Source organism: Varanus komodoensis, unplaced genomic scaffold (genome assembly GCF_004798865.1).
Source record: "Varanus komodoensis strain SLA01 unplaced genomic scaffold, ASM479886v1 scaffold80, whole genome shotgun sequence".
Taxonomy (NCBI): domain Eukaryota; kingdom Metazoa; phylum Chordata; class Lepidosauria; order Squamata; family Varanidae; genus Varanus; species Varanus komodoensis.
In genome coordinates this window covers 905,925-924,279 of record NW_025336482.1, presented here as the reverse complement: position 1 = coordinate 924,279, position 18,355 = coordinate 905,925, and the positions used below count along the sequence as shown (strand labels likewise).

The 18,355-nt window shown below is 48.7% G+C and overlaps 2 protein-coding genes across 7 annotated transcripts in view; both read right to left on the bottom strand.

The window, feature by feature from the left end:
- Positions 1-827: 827 nt before the first annotated feature.
- On the bottom strand, positions 828-9,808 carry GDF1 (growth differentiation factor 1). 2 transcript variants are annotated; one of them, XM_044456024.1, is made up of 3 exons: positions 9,737-9,808; positions 7,326-7,511; positions 828-1,841 (listed from the first exon to the last, which is right to left on the bottom strand). In XM_044456024.1, the coding sequence occupies exons 2-3, from the start codon at positions 7,447-7,449 to the stop codon at positions 1,036-1,038; spliced, it is 930 nt and encodes a 309-aa protein (XP_044311959.1). In that variant the 5' UTR covers positions 7,450-7,511; positions 9,737-9,808; the 3' UTR covers positions 828-1,035. The 2 variants fall into 2 exon arrangements, with proteins under 2 accessions (XP_044311959.1, XP_044311958.1); XM_044456023.1 differs by lacking the exon at positions 9,737-9,808 and having other exon boundaries at positions 5,127-7,441.
- CERS1 (ceramide synthase 1) overlaps positions 7,542-18,355 on the bottom strand; it is a 25,122-nt gene continuing 14,308 nt past the window's right edge. For 2 of the 5 annotated variants that reach the window (XM_044456019.1, XM_044456022.1), the window contains exons 2-5: positions 17,349-17,508; positions 14,971-15,151; positions 14,116-14,277; positions 10,653-12,358 (exon numbers count right to left, since the gene is read on the bottom strand). In XM_044456019.1, coding sequence (XP_044311954.1) covers positions 11,959-12,358; positions 14,116-14,277; positions 14,971-15,151; positions 17,349-17,508 — 903 coding nt within the window. In that variant the 3' untranslated portion in view covers positions 10,653-11,958. Of the gene's footprint in view, positions 9,865-10,642; positions 12,359-14,115; positions 14,278-14,970; positions 15,152-17,348; positions 17,509-18,355 lie in introns of those variants that run through there. The other 3 variants (XM_044456020.1, XM_044456021.1, XR_006417176.1) reach the window with 3 other exon arrangements.

The window sequence follows — 18,355 nt, the reverse complement described above, 5'->3', positions numbered from 1 at the left end:
AAAAAAAAAACCACACACACACACACACACACACAACTGCCTCCTGTTAGAAGCAGGATGTTAGGTTAAATAAGCGTTTTGGTCTCTACAACCAAACACTGACCTAAGAAGCCAAGCACACCCTCTGAAGCAGGGGTCCTCAAACTTTCACCAGGGGGCCAGTTGAAAGGAGCCAGTGCAGGGCGCTGGCCAGAAGGGTGGTGCCACGGGGGCTGGGGGGGGAGGCGGGGTGCACAGGTGCAGGTGCAGGCGCAGCAATGAAGTGGCTTGCTCACCTGGAGATTGTTTTCTCCAAGCGAGTCCAAAAGGATCTCACAAGCCGCCCGCCGAGTGGGGGGCGGGGGCAAGGCGGGCGGCAGCGCATTGAAAATCTCAGAGGCAGGCCGGATCCGACCCCAGGACGTATCCTTCCCCAACCAGGTGGGCTTCAAAGGCATTTGGACCACAACTCCCAGAATTCCCTTCCAGCGGGGCCATTGATGGAATTCTGGGTCTTGCAGTCCAAAAGTGCCTGGAAAGCACACGATTATGAAAGGCTGGAGAGGTTCAACAGCCTGCATTCCCATAAGTGCACAGGAGGCCATGGCCCACCAAAGGGAACAGAAACCCCATTTTTAATCTATTACTATACCTGACCAGAATAGATTTGTTTTTAAAATCCCCTCCAAATGGGCAAGAGAGAGGCTTAAAAGGCACGGAGTGTAGCAAGCTCGACATTTCTTGCTCTTCTGCAGCTGAATAATGTGCCTGGAATCTCAAAACTGAACATGTTACACTCAGAGACAAACGGCTGAAATACCTAAACACAGCTCTGGCAAATACCGGGGTGGGCACTGCTTAAAGGTTTTAATTACTTGAAAGCAACCCACCATCGTACAGAGACTCTGGCTGGACACATGCCAGAAGAGCAGCAGAACTGATTGCTCCCTTGGTGTGGAAGGCGCTGCTCGCTTCCCGGAGTACCCAAGCGGCAGCTGAAGGCAGGTGGGTGCTTCTGGGGTGCGGCCAAGCCAGGCAGGGAGCACGGCCGCCCCTTCACCGGCAGCCGCATTCATCCACCACCATGTCCTCATAATGCCTCAGCACCACGTTGTCGTTGTTGTCGTAGTAGAGGATGGAGATGGGCGAGAGGCGCACCGGGACACAGCAGGGCTGCGGGGTGCCCTTGGGGTCCAGGGAGTGCACGATGGTCTGCAGGATGGCGTGGTTGGTGCTGTTGAGCTCCTCGGTCAGCGGGAAGGGGCACTCGCCCAGGCAGTAGTTGGCCATGTAGCCTTGCGGGGCGATGATCCAGCTCTCCCAGCCCACGTCGCTGAAGCTGATGTACAGCCGGCGAGGCTTGCAGATGTGGCTCGCGGCCACGGGCACCTGGAAGGCACTGCGCTTCCTCCTGGACGCCTCGCACCGCCCGGGGGCCAGGGAGACGGCCAGCAGCGAGGCCTCGAGGAAGGACTCGATGCCGGTGCAGCGGCCCCCCTCTGCCGCAGCCGGGGCACTGATCTCGAGGATCAGGCCGAGATTCCTCGCGGGCGCGCGCCACTGCTGGGCCGCCCCGGTCAGGTCGAAGACGAAGGACTTGCGCAGGTGGAGGAAGGACTGCTCAACCAGCAGCTTGTGGCCCGAGCTGTGCCTGGGCGTGTCCCGCAGGGCCATCCGGGAAGCTCTGTAGAGGCTCAGCTCGAAGGGGTGCGCAGGGGAGGCGTGGTACAGATTGCGGCCGAATTTGATCTCCAGCTGGGCCAGGGTCAGCACCTCCCGTTCGTCCAGGACGGAGAGGTTGAAATAGAGCCGCTTCTGCAGGCACAGCCATCTCTGGGACTCTTCTCCGTGGATGTGCCCACCTGCATCAGAAGCACGAATGAGCAAGGCATGCAGCAGGCATTCAGCAGCACCCATGTTCCCCAGCAACTAGCATGCATGGTCATCCTGCCTTCCAACCTGGAAGGGGGCAGCTAGCCATCAGGACTTCTCCAACTACCTCTTAAATCCCTCCCCGCTGGAAATGAGTTCCTGGTACGCATTCACCGCCTTCACTTACACAGCAATGCAAGCTGGTCCAAGGGAGCCAAATGGCCGATCGCTTGGAGGCTCAGCTAGGGCAGCTGGCCAGGCAGAGCAGCATTAGAGCATCTCACTGACTTTTGCATCTCTCTGCCAGTAAGTAAAGAATAAGTGGCAAGTGGCAGGGACCAACAGAAAATAGATAATTAAGTACTGATTAAAACTGTTATTGTTGCACTGCATTATAGTTTGTCCTTTTTTCCTCTCATGAGAGACCCAAGGCAGTTTCTAGAACTCTGTTTTAACCTCACCACAACAACCCTGTGAGGTAAGCTGGGGTGAGAGGCAGTTACTGATCCAAAGGTACCCAGCAAGCTTCATGGCTGAATGTGGACTAGAACCAGGAGCTCTCATGTCCCCAGCCCAAGCCTCTTAACCCCTGCAGGAACAGAGCAGTAAATTTTATGTTTTAGGAAACTATAAATCTCCCTCAATGTGTCTAATTGGAGCATATGACTTATTCCATCTGTATTCAACTTTTCCTCAGAACTGAGGAAAGCCCTCCTGTTTCATGTTTCCTTCACATCAGCCCTGTGAGGTAGGCTTATCTGAGACTTAAAAAAAAGTTCTTGCCCCAAGGGGCTAGGTCCCTCTCACCTTAGTTTAAGACAGTAATCAGTTGCTTGTCATGCTAGCTTTCTACATGCAGGGAATGAAACATAGCTGTCTATTTAACTTAGCACAGGTAAGTTAAAGCTAGGTCTACCATTTGATTTCTGAATGATCTATCCAGGTTCTGACTTCCAATAGTTTCAAAAGGCATCTAAAGCCCTTCATGCTTCCCCTTGACCTAACTATCCAACAGAACTGGAGAAAACACAGTGTTTTCCTTAAAAACACTGTGCTTTATTTGGTTCCTGTACTTCAAACCGATCCCTGGGATCAAAATACTTTTAATTCCAAGCATGTGCCTTTTTCACTAGGTCCCAGTTGGTGGATTTGGAAGTTACTCAGTCATCTCATTTCCAAGATCTCAGACTACATCCTCAGCCACTAAACCTGGGGCCCTCACGGGATCCTGTTGTTGTTGTTAGTCATGAAGGAAGTCATGTCCGACCCATCGCGACCCCATGGACAACATTCCTCCAGGCCTTCCTGCCCTCCACCCCCACCCCCGGAGTCCACCCAAGCTCACGCTGCCTGCTTCAGTGACCCCATCCAGCCACCTCATCCTCTGCTGCCCCCTCCTTCTTTTGCCTTCAGTCCTTCCCAGCATCAGGCTCTTCTCCAGGGAGTCCTTCCTTCTCATCAGGTGGCCAAAGGATTTGAGTTTCATCTTCAGGATCTGGCCTTCTAAAGAGCAGTCAGGGTTGCTCTCCTCTAGGACAGACCAGTTTGATCGCCTTGCGCTCCAAGGGACTCGCAGGAGTCTCCTCCAGCACCACAATCCAAAGGCCTCAGTTCTTCAGCGCTCAGCCTTCCTTATGGTCCAAATTTCACAGCCATACACTGCAACTGGGAAACCCATAGCCTTGACTGTACACACCTTTGTTGGCAGGGTGATGTCTCTGCTTTTTAGTATGCTTTCTAGATTTGCCATAGCTTTCCTCCCCAGGAGCAAGCGTCTTTTAATTTCTTGGCTGCAGTCCCCATCTGAAGTGATCTTGGAGCCCAGGAAAGTAAAATCTGTCACTCCCTCCACTTCTTCCCCATCTATTTGCCAGGAAGTGAGAGGCCCAGATGCCATGGTCTTAGCTTTCTGAATGTTGAGTTTCAAGCCAACTTTTGCACTCTCCTCCTCCTAGCTCTCCTTTTAAGAGCACTTTGACTTTTTGACATTTGGCCATCTTTTCAGCAGATGGGTACTTAAAAGGCATCTTTTAAGCAAACAACGCGAGTGATCCCCCCTCCCCGGCCCCACCGTCATCTGGGCAACCTTTTCTGTGGGTATTCCACAAAATCCCAGACAGATGAAATGAGGTGCGAAAAACCCTTGTTCTTTTGCACTGGTGTGGGACAAGCACCCTGGCCAAAATATGAGTCTGCCTGCAGGGCAAGGACAGCTTTTCAATTATGCAAAGCGGAAAGACACACGAAACTTAAGAGGTGACCTGCTCTCCCTTAAAAATGCTTTTGCCTTTTACTGTTGCTCGGCATTTGTGCACAGTGTTGATCCTTGCCAGAAGGCACCGCTCGTGCCTCTTTTGTAACGGATCCTTAAGTATTTTAAAGCGCACACACAAAATGCTCTCTGCTAGTTAATAAACGCGTAAGATTACTAGACATGCATGAAACAAAAGACTGAGAAATGGATGAAAGAGGGAGCATCCATTCGTTAGCAATAAAGTGAAGCAAGCGGAGACACTCCCCCGCAAAAAAAGGGGGGGAAAGATTTGCAGATAACCTACTCAAGTCTACTAAAACCCAAGCTCCACTGGACTTCCTCTGAAGACAGCCAATGCGATTTGAATAGACTGATACATAAAAGATTACCAAACGGGACTTGTTCTTACAAAGGAAAGGGAAAAGAGGATTCTTCCTATATTTTACTTAGTGCCCGAATACTCTTCCTGAAGTTCCCCTAAAAAGTTTCCAAAATCTATTCAAGCAAGTCTTCCCGCACTTATTTAAAGAGCAATATTGTATTAAAAGCAAGGTCAGTCTGCAAAAGCAGAAACTAGGAGGCCAACATTTAGTCGGTCGCCTCTCAGCACAGTCTGGGCGTGTCTACTCAAAAGTAAGCCATCCTGAGTTAAGGGAGGGCCATTTTCAGGGAAATGAGAATAACTCTGCCCCTTAGAGCACCTTCTTTTTCTCGGGGTGTTTTCCAGATGGGGTCAGCAAAGCTAGTCCCCAAGACGCAACGCTCCCGTTTTGCGCACAAGCGCAGCTTGCCCAATCCACTTGCTTTTAATCGGCTGGAACCAGATTTATGGGCATCCAGCTTGAATTTTATGAACGTGTACTTTGCAGGACACTCCGAGCTTTTCTCTGCAAGAAAATGCAGCTTATAAATTAAAAAGCAGTTGAACACCCAATAACATGCATTGCTCACACTGAGGAATCAAGAATTTGCATTTCCCGAATCAGAAATCAGCAGGACAGCGCCCAGAGAACTACCGTACCTTGATCTGGAAAGACGCGGATTATATTTCCAGGCACCTTAAATTCGTCCACCCAGCACTGGTTCTTGGTGTCCTTGGCCACGAGGGAAGAGTTGGTCCTTGTTTGGAACATCTTCCAGAGCAGAGCAGGGACCGGGCCGGGGGATTTGGGGCTAGGTCTGGCTCTCAGCCCCAGCGATCTGAGAAGCAAACTTTCTTGCAAGTGCAAAGCCATCCCCATGGCCAAAAGGGCCCAAAGCACCCCAGCGGAAACACAGATTTGAAGGTGCAAAGACCCCATCACAAAATCGTGACAGGGCCGAGGATGAGGAAGGGGGTTTCTTTCGCAGACAATAGGTAGAGAGGCGCGAATGCGGAGCGCAGCTCAGCTCCTCGGCAGAGAAGCAGCGGGCAGAGAGAAAAGACAGACTTCTTCTCCTCTGGGATGTGAAGATAACCCAGAAAGACTGGGCGGAGAAGCACTCGATAAGGGGATGATCGGATCTTTTGTGCCTTTTGATCTTTGGAAGCTCATCACCCCCCATTCCTGATCTCCGAGGATGGGCAAAATCGCTTAACCCCTTGCCTCCCAAAACAGGTGAGGGCTAGCTGCTAGGAACTGTGGACGCCGTTTTAATTTTTTCCTTTACATTTTGTATTGTTAAACCGTCCCGAGACTTCGGTAATGGGACGGACTATCTGCAAAAGTTCTAAATAAGTAAGTAAATGTGGCATCGCCACTTGAGCGAAGCCATGTTAATGCTTGCAGTCGCTGAACTAACTGCTCCAGCTAGAATTAAATGCCTCGAGCTGCCTTAAAAGCGAATGCATCCAAAGTTCAAGAGCTGAGTATGTTGAAATAACAAACATGGGGAGCAATCCAACATCAGAACCACCCAAACATTCATGGGTTGTTTGCAGTAATTAAAACCCATCTTTTGTTAGCGAGCCAGGGGTTCAGAAAGCACAATAACCCATGGCTCAACCACAACCCACAATTTTACACCTCACAAACAAACCTTAACTGTGGGACATTGTGTAGTCTGAACCCCATGGTACTCTGGCAAAAGTTTTTGTGCGCTATGCTACCCCGTTTCATCATCAGCAGTCGCAAGGTTGTTGTGAGCCGCCCCAAGGCTTCAGCGAATGGGGCGGCATAAAAATGTTTTAATAAATAAATAAATAAATAAAATAAAAGGTTTAATATTCCAGGGAAATGTCTTGGGAAAAGAACAGCCACAAATGGGACACCCGGAAGGACAGCAGAAAAACCCGCTTCCCACCTCCACGGGGCTATTTGGGGCTATTTTGCCACTGACCTTAAAATGACCATTAGAGCAAAGACTCTTCAAAGGAAAAGCAGTGAAATTCAAAGTCATCAAGTGTAATTCTATTGCCAGAGTCTGGAACCAGGATAAAGGGTTTTTATCACTTTGTATCTTACTCATTGGCTTCCCAGATTGTTTTATCAGGGAGAAACTGTGAAACTGAATGGGATTGCAGTGCTAGCTGCAGGATTGGGACACCTTCTAAAAGCATCCTTTGTTCTTTGTTCTCCTTGATAGCAGATGTATCCAGAAGATCATCCCTGAAGTGCTGTGAGAAACCACTCTTGCTTCCTCAGACACCAGAACTTGGAGGAAAAGGCACTCTGGACATGCCCATAGGAAGCCTGGACCTGAGCCCTGATCAATTGAAGCCCTGCATACATGGTGGGGTAACTGAAATTAACCTCTGCCTCCCAGTAAGGCCAGAGCCCATCCACGAAACCTGCACAAAATGTGGCTCTCTCCTGTCTTGAGGACTATAACCTTATTCGTTTTAAATCATGATGGGCATTTTGAAGGGGACCCTTCAGAATCTGGCACTCAGGCACCAACTTTAGACCATTGTAGGGAACAGATTAGAACAAAAACTCCAGCTAAGCCCTTCAGGTGGATTTCCTTGTTTCTCTTTTAATGAGTTTTTCCCCCCCACAGAAGGGCTGTCATTTAAATTACAACTTTGCAGGGGGAATCCTTGTTCTGCTCACAATGGTGGAATGCCCCATAGCTGTGAGGACACGCAACGCAAAGGAGCATGGTATCCAAACAGGCCTGAGTATAATCCATTAAATCAAAATGGAGAGAGAAAAACTCCTTCCCTTAAAGGAACCAGGCGAAAAAGACCAGTCATGGTGTGGGAGCAGCTTTATACACCTAAGAAGTGGGCAATCCTCACCCAAAATATGTGAGCCTTTGCCTGGGTTCTGACAAAAGCAAAGCAAAGGAGAAGATGTAACTGTCCATCTCGCAAATGTTTTTGTCCCTTGCTCATGTCCAAAGGATGGCGCTTCTGCAAACATCCCTTCCCAGTGTGGAATCTGCTGCAGTGGCTGAAGCTTTCAAGAACAGTAACAAAAAAAGACTGCGATTTAAAGAAGGAAAAAGACACGTATTATTCCACAACCTCTTTTTTTTTAAGGGTGAAGACATGTTTTGCATGGATCTATCAACAGGCATATACAAATTTCCACAGGTTGTCCTCAAGTATCCAAAACTTGCCAGGGAAATTCTGTTTCCTAGATGGAGCTCACAGGCAAGCGGGAACTCAGATAAAGAACACACCAAGCAAATCAGTTGCAGAATCTGGCTGAGAACTTTGACTGTGTCCATTCGAGACCTGCAAGGTTCTAGCCCTCATGAACGCAAAGATAAGCTTTCAAGTGTACAGGCACAGTCTGAGTGCTAAACTTGGAGAAGTGGGCAGGCTCAATTCACATGTGCCAAGTGATCTTTCCAGGGGTTGGGCATGGCTAGCGCTCTGCATGTCTATCCAACCTGACACTGTGCAAATGAAGAGAAGGCGGACATAATGCAGGCAGGCTGCAGAATCCAGCTTTCCGAGGTGCAGGAAGGAAGTCCACAGGCAAAGATGGGTCAGGATTTGGAACTTGTTTAACAATGGTGTGGGGCTTGGTCGGTGGTGACTGGCCCTTTTTGGGAGAGGGGAAAAGTGCCAAAATGGGTCTACGTGGGAACGTGAGCAACGCCAAGGGCACTCACAACACGCACATCTACACCTGGGTGACTTCCAAGTCCTACCACAAGGCCCCGGGGCCAGCTGTGAACCCAAGCAGGGACAGACAGTTCCTTCTGAGATGTTCCAAGGGTAAGAGCTGACAGAGCCAGCTCTTACCTCCTGGGAACAGACTGTGGGAGACTTTTTTTAACCTGGAGGATGAGCTGGAAATGTGCCAAATTGCAAAGGGGAAGAATGCGTATTTGCATTTCAAAGGGCCCTCGGGCATCCTCTCACATCAGTCCTCATGAGGAAAACTCTTTTTCTGCCTTGACTTTCGCAAGCTCCCTGGCCCACACTGGTTAGGTGGATGCAGCCAAAATGGATGGAGCCGCCCCCACCCCTGGGCACCTCTGTAACCCTGCACCACCCACTCCAGCTTTCTTCCCTTTTCTGTGCCTCCAAGAAGCCCTGCCTGTGTTTGAAGCAAGATACTGGGGGGGGGGGGGGGTCATTAGCCATCTGGCACATAAACCCCCACCAAGTGGCTGAGAAGACACCAGATCAAAACACTGAGCTTGAGAGGCATAAATGATCTCCTGGGAAACTCGAGCGGATGAAAATGTTATGAATGCACAGGCAGGCAATTTAGGGGCCATTTGGAGCCCCCAGAAAGCAGGCCTGGCCTAAGATGGAGTTACGGCTACCTTTTTCCTCAAAGGATGCCTCTTTTGGGAAAAGAGAACATAAAATCGGCAACCTGGACTGTTGTTAACCTGGAAAGGCACCCACCCACTGATACCCCCCACCACATGAGGAGCTCTTGCCCAGACTCTCTGTTTTTTGCTTTCTGGTTGGCAAAGGACAGCACATTTGCAGGTAGACTGTGCCTGAATAAAGAAGCTCGACTGTATCATTAGCTCCAAAAGTCAATCCCCACAACAGCAGGTTCACGTTTGATCACATCTATTTATACATCAGTGGAAAGTGGGGATTTTTATTTCCTTCACTTTCTCCAATCCTGGTCCTTTTTCTTTAAATTTTAAACAGAAATTTTCAAAACACCATTAAAAAATAAGTCTTTTTCAGAGAACACTCAGAAAGATTCCCATCCCTGTACTTGCAAGGATCAAGGCTAACTCCAAACAAACAGGAGGGGGAAAGCTGCATATCTTGAAACAAAAGACATTGTACCCCTTTATCCTCTCCAGAAATAAATTTAAATAAAGTGGGCTGCTGCGCCACAAGGGCATGGAGGGATGCTCTTCATCCCCAGGGTTCACAGGGCCGAAGAAAAGAAAATTTCATCAATTCACACATGTGCTTTTTCTCTCCTCTCAAGTGGGGGGGCAGGGGGAAGCCATTCTGCCCTCCTGGGCCATCACCAAAAGCACCCCGTGCCAGGACAACGGAGGGGCACTCAGGAGAGGAAATCTGAGACCCTGTTCTCCGGCGTGGGGCTTTTTCCCCTGGACCCTCCGACCGCCAACGCCGCTGCCGACTTGGCTCCGTCGGTGGAGGCCCAGCTTGAAATGCACTCAAGAGGAGTTGTGAAAACCCCAGCCAACCTTACCCCCCCACCAGTTCTGGGTATCAACATAGGGGGCTGCGGGGCGGGGGTGTCGGCTTGCTTTTGGTGGCTGTCCCAGCAGGCAGGGGTTGGACGACGGGGTGCCCTCGCAGTCCCTCAAGAGCTGCTCGGCCGTGGATTCAGCGTTATAATCCTTTCCCCTTCACAAGTCCATTCTTCAAGTGTATGCTAGAGGCAAAGAAGAAGGGCCATCAGCAGATAAATCAATATGCAAATAAAGGGGAGTGGCTATGCAGAAATAGGGGTGTCTCGAAGGCTCCGGTCACCTGGGGCGAGCTTGACCCCCAGGAAACCCTTTCACGTTCTCCTGGCCCATAAACAAGACAGGAAAAACCATTCTGGGGCTGGTGTAGCAGTGGGAGAGGCCCTGCTTAGGGAAAATGGGACACACCTTCCTTCTCTACATAAACTACCTTGCAGGGTTGTTGTGAGGATAAAATGGGGGAACAGCGAAGAAAGAATTCTGTTTACCACTTTGATTCTCTAGGGGGGAGAAATGGGACAGATCAATAAAACAAAGAAATGTTCAGGGGACAGCATTCACGTTGCCGGGAATGTGAATGAAAGTAAGCATTTGCTTTCCTCTTCCTTCCCCAACCCCTTTCCTTGTGTGCTGTGCATTTTTAAAATTGTAAGGCTACAGGGGCAGGAACTGTCTTGCTTTATAAACTGCATGTATATCACCTGGGAGGCTTTTTCAGTGAGGAATGGAATTAAAATACAATACACAGATAATAAGCCATGATAACCAAATAGGGCACCCATAGCCTGAGGCAGTCTATCCCTAAATGCTAGCTTCCTGTAAGAAAGGTCTGTTGCCTTCACGCTCTGCTTGGAGGCTTCCAAGAAGCACCTGGCTGTCCACCGCTGGAGGCAGGATACAGGGTCTTCCTGGCCCAATAAAAGCCTTTTTTTTCCTCCCTCCCCACCCTTGGGGCATCCATACCCCTCCTTCCAGGAGCTGGGGATGTGAAGATCCGCATCCTTCTTCTTCAAAGCTGCGCTGTCGACATCGTATTCCCGCACATCGTTCACTTCTCGGACCTGCCCCAGCAGGACCTTAACCACAAAAATGACGATGTACTGAAAGAGGAGGTGGAAAGGGGTGCGTTGGTGAAAGGGGAATCCCCAATTCCCCCACAAATCTCCAGGGGCCACACAAGCCCCCCTCCCTTGAGCGCAATCGTTTTCCAGCACTGCAAAAGGGCTGCAGCTGCTCTCGCCTAAGCTTCTCCAAAGGCTGAATTACTGGCAAGAGGCCTAGTGCCACCCACCAGCCCTGCCCAGAGCTGGACTGCGGGGCCCAAAATGGAAGGCGGCTGGTAGCGGGGGGCCAGCCAGCCGCTAGCACAGGGAGCAAGGTGAGAGCGAATTCCTCCTTTATCCTCTCGATAACCCACTTCCGTCCCCTTTTGCACAGAACCTCAGGATACTTACAGAATCTTCCTCGTCCTCTCCCGTTTATTCTCACCACAACAACCCTGTGAGGCCGGCTCGGCTGAGAGTCTGGGACTGACCCCAACTCACCCAGTGAGCTTCATGGCAGAGTGAGAACTAGAAGCAGGTCTGGTGTTCTAACCACTACACCACACTGGCTTGCTCAGGAGCAAGTCCCACTGAAGTACACGAGTGATCATGAGACTGGTCCTCAGTGAGGTTTGTGGCTAGTAAGGATCTGAACCAGTGGCTACTGTCTTAAAAGAGGCATGTTTCTTCCAAGAGAGGGCAACTGCAGGGGCCTAATTTGATCAAAATGTTTCCTTTTGGAAACGCAACTCACCAGTTAAACTATAAAGCCCTCCAGGATTTTATTTATTTGTTTAAAAACGTTATCTATTTAAAACTTTTCTAGACTGTCCCATTACCGAAGTCTCGCGACGGTTTACCAATACAAAATGTACAAAAAGCTTAAAACACTGTGTCCTAATTTTAAAACACAGGATTTTGTGAGGCAAGCTTGAGGAGAGAATCCATTTTTGCTCGGGTCGTTTGGCCCGTATCCACATCCTCAGGGTCACAATGGTGGGTTTATTGTATGCAAACCAGTGGCTGAACTAGGATGGAGGAGATCTGGGTTCAAGTCCCCCTCTTGGCCATGAAGCTCAATGGGCAGCCATCGACCAGTCCCTGGCTCCCAGCCTCAGCTACCTCGCAGGGTTGTTGTGAGAGTAACAGAAAGGAGGCAGAGAACTGCTTGGAGGATCCACACATGTGGAGAGAAAAGGCAAGAGGAACATCATAATTAACATAGCAGAACAAACGTCAGAGGCGGGAGAGAGGGCCAGCCACATTGCCCAGGGCTCCACGGACAAAGGCTGGATTAAATAAACTCCCCCATTGCTCCAGAAACACTGGCAGGCCAACGCACCGTTCCCGAAGCCAACACCAGACGACCAAACGGTGGAGAAGGAAAGGGCAGGTCCGGAGGGGGAAATGCACCACAAGATTCCCGAAAGAGGCTGGGGCCGGGAATCCCTGGGACCTGTTAGGGTCCTGGCAGGGTGGGCTACTCACCAGGAACCAGTAGACGTTCATCAGTGTGAGGACCAAGAGCAGTGCGTTGAAGAAGAAGTAAAAGGGAATGTCCGGGACGGAGCGCAGGCTGGTGTGGCAGGTGGCATAAAGGACCTTCAGCGGGAACCAGTAAAGGCGGAACCAGAACCTGGACAGGAGAACCCACCAGCTTCAGGTGGCGTCACCCTGCAGGGTCTTTCTGCAACACACCCTGGGTATTTCCACTTTAAGAATGCCCCCCACTTTTTACAAGGCCTTAACAGCGTTTGATCAAGTGATGCTTCAATCAGATGAGAAAACGATTAAAAGATTTTATGATTTCCTACTTGACAGGAAAATGGATGAGGAACAGGTTAAGGAAGCTATGATAACATGGGCACAAAATTTTGGATATAATATTGAACTAGAAAAGTGGCAAAAGCTATGGGAGAGAAATATTAAGGCAACATTAGCAATTTCATATAAAGAAAACTTACATAAAATGTTTTATAGATGGTATCTGTCGCCAAATCGATTAGCTGTTTCCAAATATGTCAAATGGATGTTGGAAACGTAAGCACAAATTGGGTACTTCTTATCATATGTGCTGGACTTGTGATAATGTGAAAAAGTATTGGATTAAAATACATAAATGGCTTGAGGAAATGTTACAAAAATCCTTAGCTTTTAAACCTGACTTTTTTTATTAGGCATTTTACCGGAGGACATTAGTAAACAAGAAATGTACTTGATTTTGCATGTAATCACTGCGGCGAGGATTGCATTTGCTCAACACTGGAAAAGTGAGGAAGCACCCACCGACGAGCTGATTCTAAAAAAGACCCTGGACTGTGCAGAAATGCATAGATTGACTTTATCACTGAAGGAGAAGGAAGATACTGACTTCTATCAAACTTGGGACTTTTATTATTATTGGCTAGAGAAACGGGACTTGGCTTAGATTTAAATATGTTTTTAAGTTATCATAAATGGATTTGAATATGACTATGGAATGTTAAAAAATATGAGTAAGGGGCTGACCCAGTACATCTGATGTATTTGATGACTGATGTCTTTAGTGTTAGTTTAAAAATCTTAGTAAAATTTAAAAAAAAAGAATACCCCCCACATACATACATACAATTACTATTATTGTTAAAAACATGCTGCCTCATCAGGGTACTTTAGGAGCTGGTTTTTAAATCCATTCATTTAACCTGGGGTGCCCAATCTTTCTGGGTTGGCAGGCACCTTGGGCATTTTAAGTGAGTGTCCTGGGCACTCTCACAAAATGGCTGACATATGGAAGGAAAGGTGGGGGACGCGGTTGCTCATGGAACACCTTTTCCCTGCAGGCAAACAGGTGAGGGTAACAGAAAAGCAACTTAGTGAGGAATCTAAGTAAAGGCAGCGGTTGGGTCTCGGCCCCAAATCACAAAGCCGCCTGTTAGAATCAAAATAAGGTTAAAGTTAGTCACCCAAAGTCGTGGCTGATCACCCCCGGCGAGCATCTCTGTCCACCAGTGTCCCCCACTGCTGGCTTTATTTTATTTTATTTTATTTTTCTTATTTTATTTTGGTATTTTTACGCTGTCCAATACCAGTGGGTCTCAGGACAGCTTACAATTCAAATCCCATAATTACACAGATAGCCAAATAATACAAAGGATCCACAAACTGAGCGTAAAAACTTAGTTAAAATTGAACATTAGAAGTACGGAAGAATAAAAAGGTCTTGACCTGGCGCCAAAAAGCACATAACGCTGGCACCAGGCAGGACCTCTCTGGGGAGCGCATTCTATAACCGGGGTGCCACCACAGAGAAGGCCCTATTTGGGCTGCGCCGGAGGAAAACTGAAGACCAAGGCAACTGCAGGGCACCTTGAGGGATGTCTGTTGAGCTGTTGGGAGTGTAGCAAAACTCACCAGCTGAGGCTGAAAGAGACGCAGCCGGTGTTGGAGAGTATGTCATTCAGGCGGTGGTAGAAGCCCGCGCGATTCTTGAAGTAGACGTTGAGCTTGGTGAACTCCAGCTGCACGTCATTGATATCGTGGAGGAAGAGGACGAGGATCCCTACGTTGTGGTACCTGCACACCCAGGTGGGGGAGGATGCATAAAGCAGGAAAGGTCACCCACCCCCATCCACAATTTTCAAAAAGAGCAGGCAGCAGGGGGTGGTGGAACAGCAAAATAATTTCATCCCTGAGTTCATGTCCGCCAACTCAGTTGGCACAACTCAACAAGCCACGTTGAAACGAACCCGATAGGTTTTGCCAGGTTGTGTGAACTCAGCATAACCCTCAAGCGAGGGTTAACGACAAACAGCCCACAAGAAGAAACCTTGGCTTCCCGTTGGGTTGCGAACTGTGGGTTGTTTAAACCAGATGTTGCCTCTAATGATGGATTGCTAAAGTTCTTCTCTTTCAACGTTTCAGAGGATCTAAACCTTGCTTCAGTAAGGCTAACAGTTTCATTCTCAGGGAAAAGCAGTGCTTATCTATGGATATCTAGGGATAAGAGCTGCTTTTCAACTCTTCCCAAGCCGGAGGCCATATGGGTTTGGCACAGCTCTGAAGACTGCCCAGGCTTTTGGACACAAGGAAAGCGGAACATTACACTCCACCCTCCCCAGAGTAGCTAGAATAATTTTTGGGGTTGCACAACCCACCCTGACCCAACAATGCACAAGGAGTGTTTGTGGTCATTCCGTGACATCCCAGGAGCTCAGCCAGCCAAGAGAGGCAGGGGAGCAGAGGACGTACCTGGTGGGCGGGACGTACCTGAAGATGTAGGAGAAGGCAATGAGTGTCAGGGTGACCACATGGTGGGTGAGCATGACAACCGAGTCCTTGCGCCAGGTGTCCATGTACAGGGTGGCGTAGATCGAATGGCCGTAGAAGCTGCACTGCATCAGGTAGGCCAGGGCAATATCCCCCGGCACCTCCATTCCCCTTTTCCAATCTGGAGACATGCAGAAAGGGGAGGAAAGCACATCAGGCCAATGGAGCCAAGTGTCCAGCAGGCCCAAATGCACCAAAACCCGGAACTGAGCAAGGCATCTATTTCAGAGCGAGTCAACATCCCCCAGAAGTGCTCCAGCTTTCCAGAACCCCTTCCCAGTGCTCCCAGCATTGGCACTGGCAGGGGCTGATGGGACTTGGGAGTCCAAAACATTGGAAGATATCAAGTACCTTCAGATGGTACAAAATAGAGCAGCCAGGTTGCTGATGGGGACTGGGTATTATTCTCATATAACCTCAGTCCTCTACCGGCTTCACTGGCTCCCCATCGAAGCCCGGGCTCAATTCAAGGTGTTGGTAATCACCTATAAAGCCCTTAACGGCTTGGGACCCGGATACTTAAAGGAATGCCTTCTTCCGTATTTGCCCTCCTGCCCCCTGAAATCGGTGGCGCCCCATCTGTGGAATGTGCTTCCCAGAGAGGCCCACCTGGTGCCATCGTTATTTGTTTTTCGGTGCCAGGCTGAGACCTTTTTATTCAAACAGTATTTTAACAATGTTTAATATTCATAGGTTTTAATTATGCAGCCAGGGCGTCTCTGGGTTTTAACTGCATTTGCGTGATATTTATTTGGCAAGCCGTCCCGAGGCTATTAATGTATACAAAAACATTAAATAAATAAAAAAATAAGTTGGAGATCCTTGGGCTAGGTAGCACGTCCCCCCTGCCCCAGGTCAGGACAGATGGGTTCCTGGGACCAGGGTTACATGGGAAATTCTGGGCCTGGTCCCCATCTTTCCAAAACTTGAATATACATCTGAGATCGACTGTGCTGGGGGGCAGATTAACTCTCTCTCTTGCTTTTTTTAAGTACCTAAAATAAAAACTGGGTACTTACAACACCTCTCACTCGCAGAACAATAAAACGCCCCAGCGATACATCCAGAAATGTTGTTTTTCTGGACGCCCCTTTCAGACATGGCTTTTCTCGCAATGCCTGGTTTTACACAGCATGTTACTTGTAATCCTCTTCTTATTATTTCTATTTCGTAAAGCCAAAACCATACAAAAGAGAGGTTTGGGGGAGATCTTGAAAAATCCTGCTACTGTAAACTTTTGTGATTATTCTGCAGAAAGGAACGCTGTAATAAACCCCAGTTATCTGTAACTTTGCTCTGGCTGTGTCAAAGAACAACTCCCATCACCCCCAGCCAACAGATCTGGAAGGCCCTGAGTTGTAAAAAGATGGAGCAATTCGCATCATGTTGGTTTCAGATGTCCAAATCAGCTTTTAAGGCTCAAATCCAGAAACATCAGCCAAATCTGAAAATTTGTGCAGTATTGTTGTTGCAGCTGGTGTATCTTCAGGCATGGTGTGCCCTGGGGTGAAGGATCTGTGGGGCAAGACCGGGCATTTGTGGAAGGCTCTATGGCAGAAGAGGGGAAAATTGGAACAGCTCTTACAACACAGCTCCCAACTAGGGCAAAGGAGAAGGGAAAGTATTTTCACATTGGATGAGTCACTTTTTCTGGTTTGTGGGGCTCCATCACAGGGATCCACCACCAAATTGCAGAATGTTCCAGGCTGTTCTCTGTGGAAATAACCAGGATGTGGGTATCCACCTGCCTTTTGGGGATCCCTTAAAGGAGGGTGGTTACCCAGAGAAGGGCCTTCTCTGCACTGGCGCCGATTCTGAAATACGCTTCCCAGAGAGGTCCTCCTGGCGCCAGGTGAAACCTTGTATTTTCCCATTCTTTTAATGTTTATAGGTTTTAATGTGGGTTTTATTACACTGGAAGTCTTGGATGCTGGGCACTATTTTGTGTTGCTTTTATTGTGAAATTGTCACGAGACATTAGTAGTTGGATGGTATATAAAAGCTTTAACTGGTTAGATGGATGGATACCCAACTTTTCCACAACCCAGGGCAGCTTGGCGCTTCCCTGGCCTTTGGGTCATTTCCCCCACTCTCTGAGGTTGCGATGTCTTGGTTACTGGCCATAAAAGCATAAAGCAAAAGCACGCCAGCATTTTGGCTCCTCCCCGGTCACCTTTAGTTCCACCCACCGCCAAAAGTGACCCCGAAAGCTACTCCACCCCTCGAGATGAAAGAAGTTTCCACAGAAGTTCTGTGGAAAAGTTACTCCAAGTAATACCACTTGCCCACTCTTGCTTGTGTCCACATGCGGATCCTACCATAAAATACTGAAGGGGGGTCGAAGAAAAACGGGTAGCCAGCGAAGAAGAGCAGGTAGACACTGTAGGACCAGGAGAAACCATAGAAGGTGAGTTTCCAGGCACTCTCCGGCATCTTGGCAGCATCCCTGGGGAGCAGCTGACACCACTCGGCGAAGGGCTATGGGAAAAGGCAGAGAGGATCAACAGAGGAGGTCTGAAACTCCACCACAGGCAGTGTGGTGGAGTGGTGAGAGCACTGGGCAGACCTGGGCTCTTCTCTCCACCTGGCCATGAAGCCCGTGAGATAACTTTGACCCAGCGCAGATTCTCAGCCAATCCCACCTCGCAAGGTTGTTGTTGTGAGGATATCAAGGAGAGGAGCCAGAAGGTTATGAAAGCACAAGTAGGAAATGCTATATAAATATTACAAGAATACTGAACATTCCCTTTATTTTCCTAGTTATAATGGATCGCACAGCTTTACAAAATTAACACAGAAGCTATGCACACAAATGATTTTTCTTTTATTCAAAATACAATATTTAAATCACAAGCTTGGGGATGGTTTCTGGGCTTTTGTGCAGGTCCCCGTCCCCCCCAGCACATCCCACAAGGCTCAAAATCTCTCTCTCAATTTTTACTGACTGCCCAAAGAGCTAAAATTTTAGCTATTTAAGCTAAAACCGACTGGTATGTATTTAGCCCCAGCCCTAATACAGCCCCTGAGAGCACCTCCAAAAAGAAATTTGGCCCTTGGACTGAAAACAGTCCAGCACCCAATTTTAGCGTCCAGTGTGATGAGCACCAGTGATCAATATTTGACAGGCCGGTTGAGCGAATCTTTGCGCGCCCATCAAATTCCAATCCGGTGCTCCTTACCTGTTCCAGAGTAACCAAGGCAGGTGTTCCTTATTCCCCCAACCCATCCCAAAATCCACAGTCACTGCAAACCACGAGTCGCCTATTCTGGCCTTCCAGGAACACCACAATGGGAATGGAAAAGGCAGAAGCTGAGAATGAACACT

Bases quoted from the DNA above. Each gene is read 5' to 3' on its own strand.
- GDF1 (XM_044456023.1), bottom strand. From the start codon at position 5,406: ATGGGGTCTTTGCACCTTCAAATCTGTGTTTCCGCTGGGGTGCTTTGG. The intron at 1,842-5,126 runs GTACGGTAGTTC...CTTCTGATGCAG, and splicing joins CCGCGTCTTTCCAGATCAAG to GTGGGCACATCCACGGAGAA.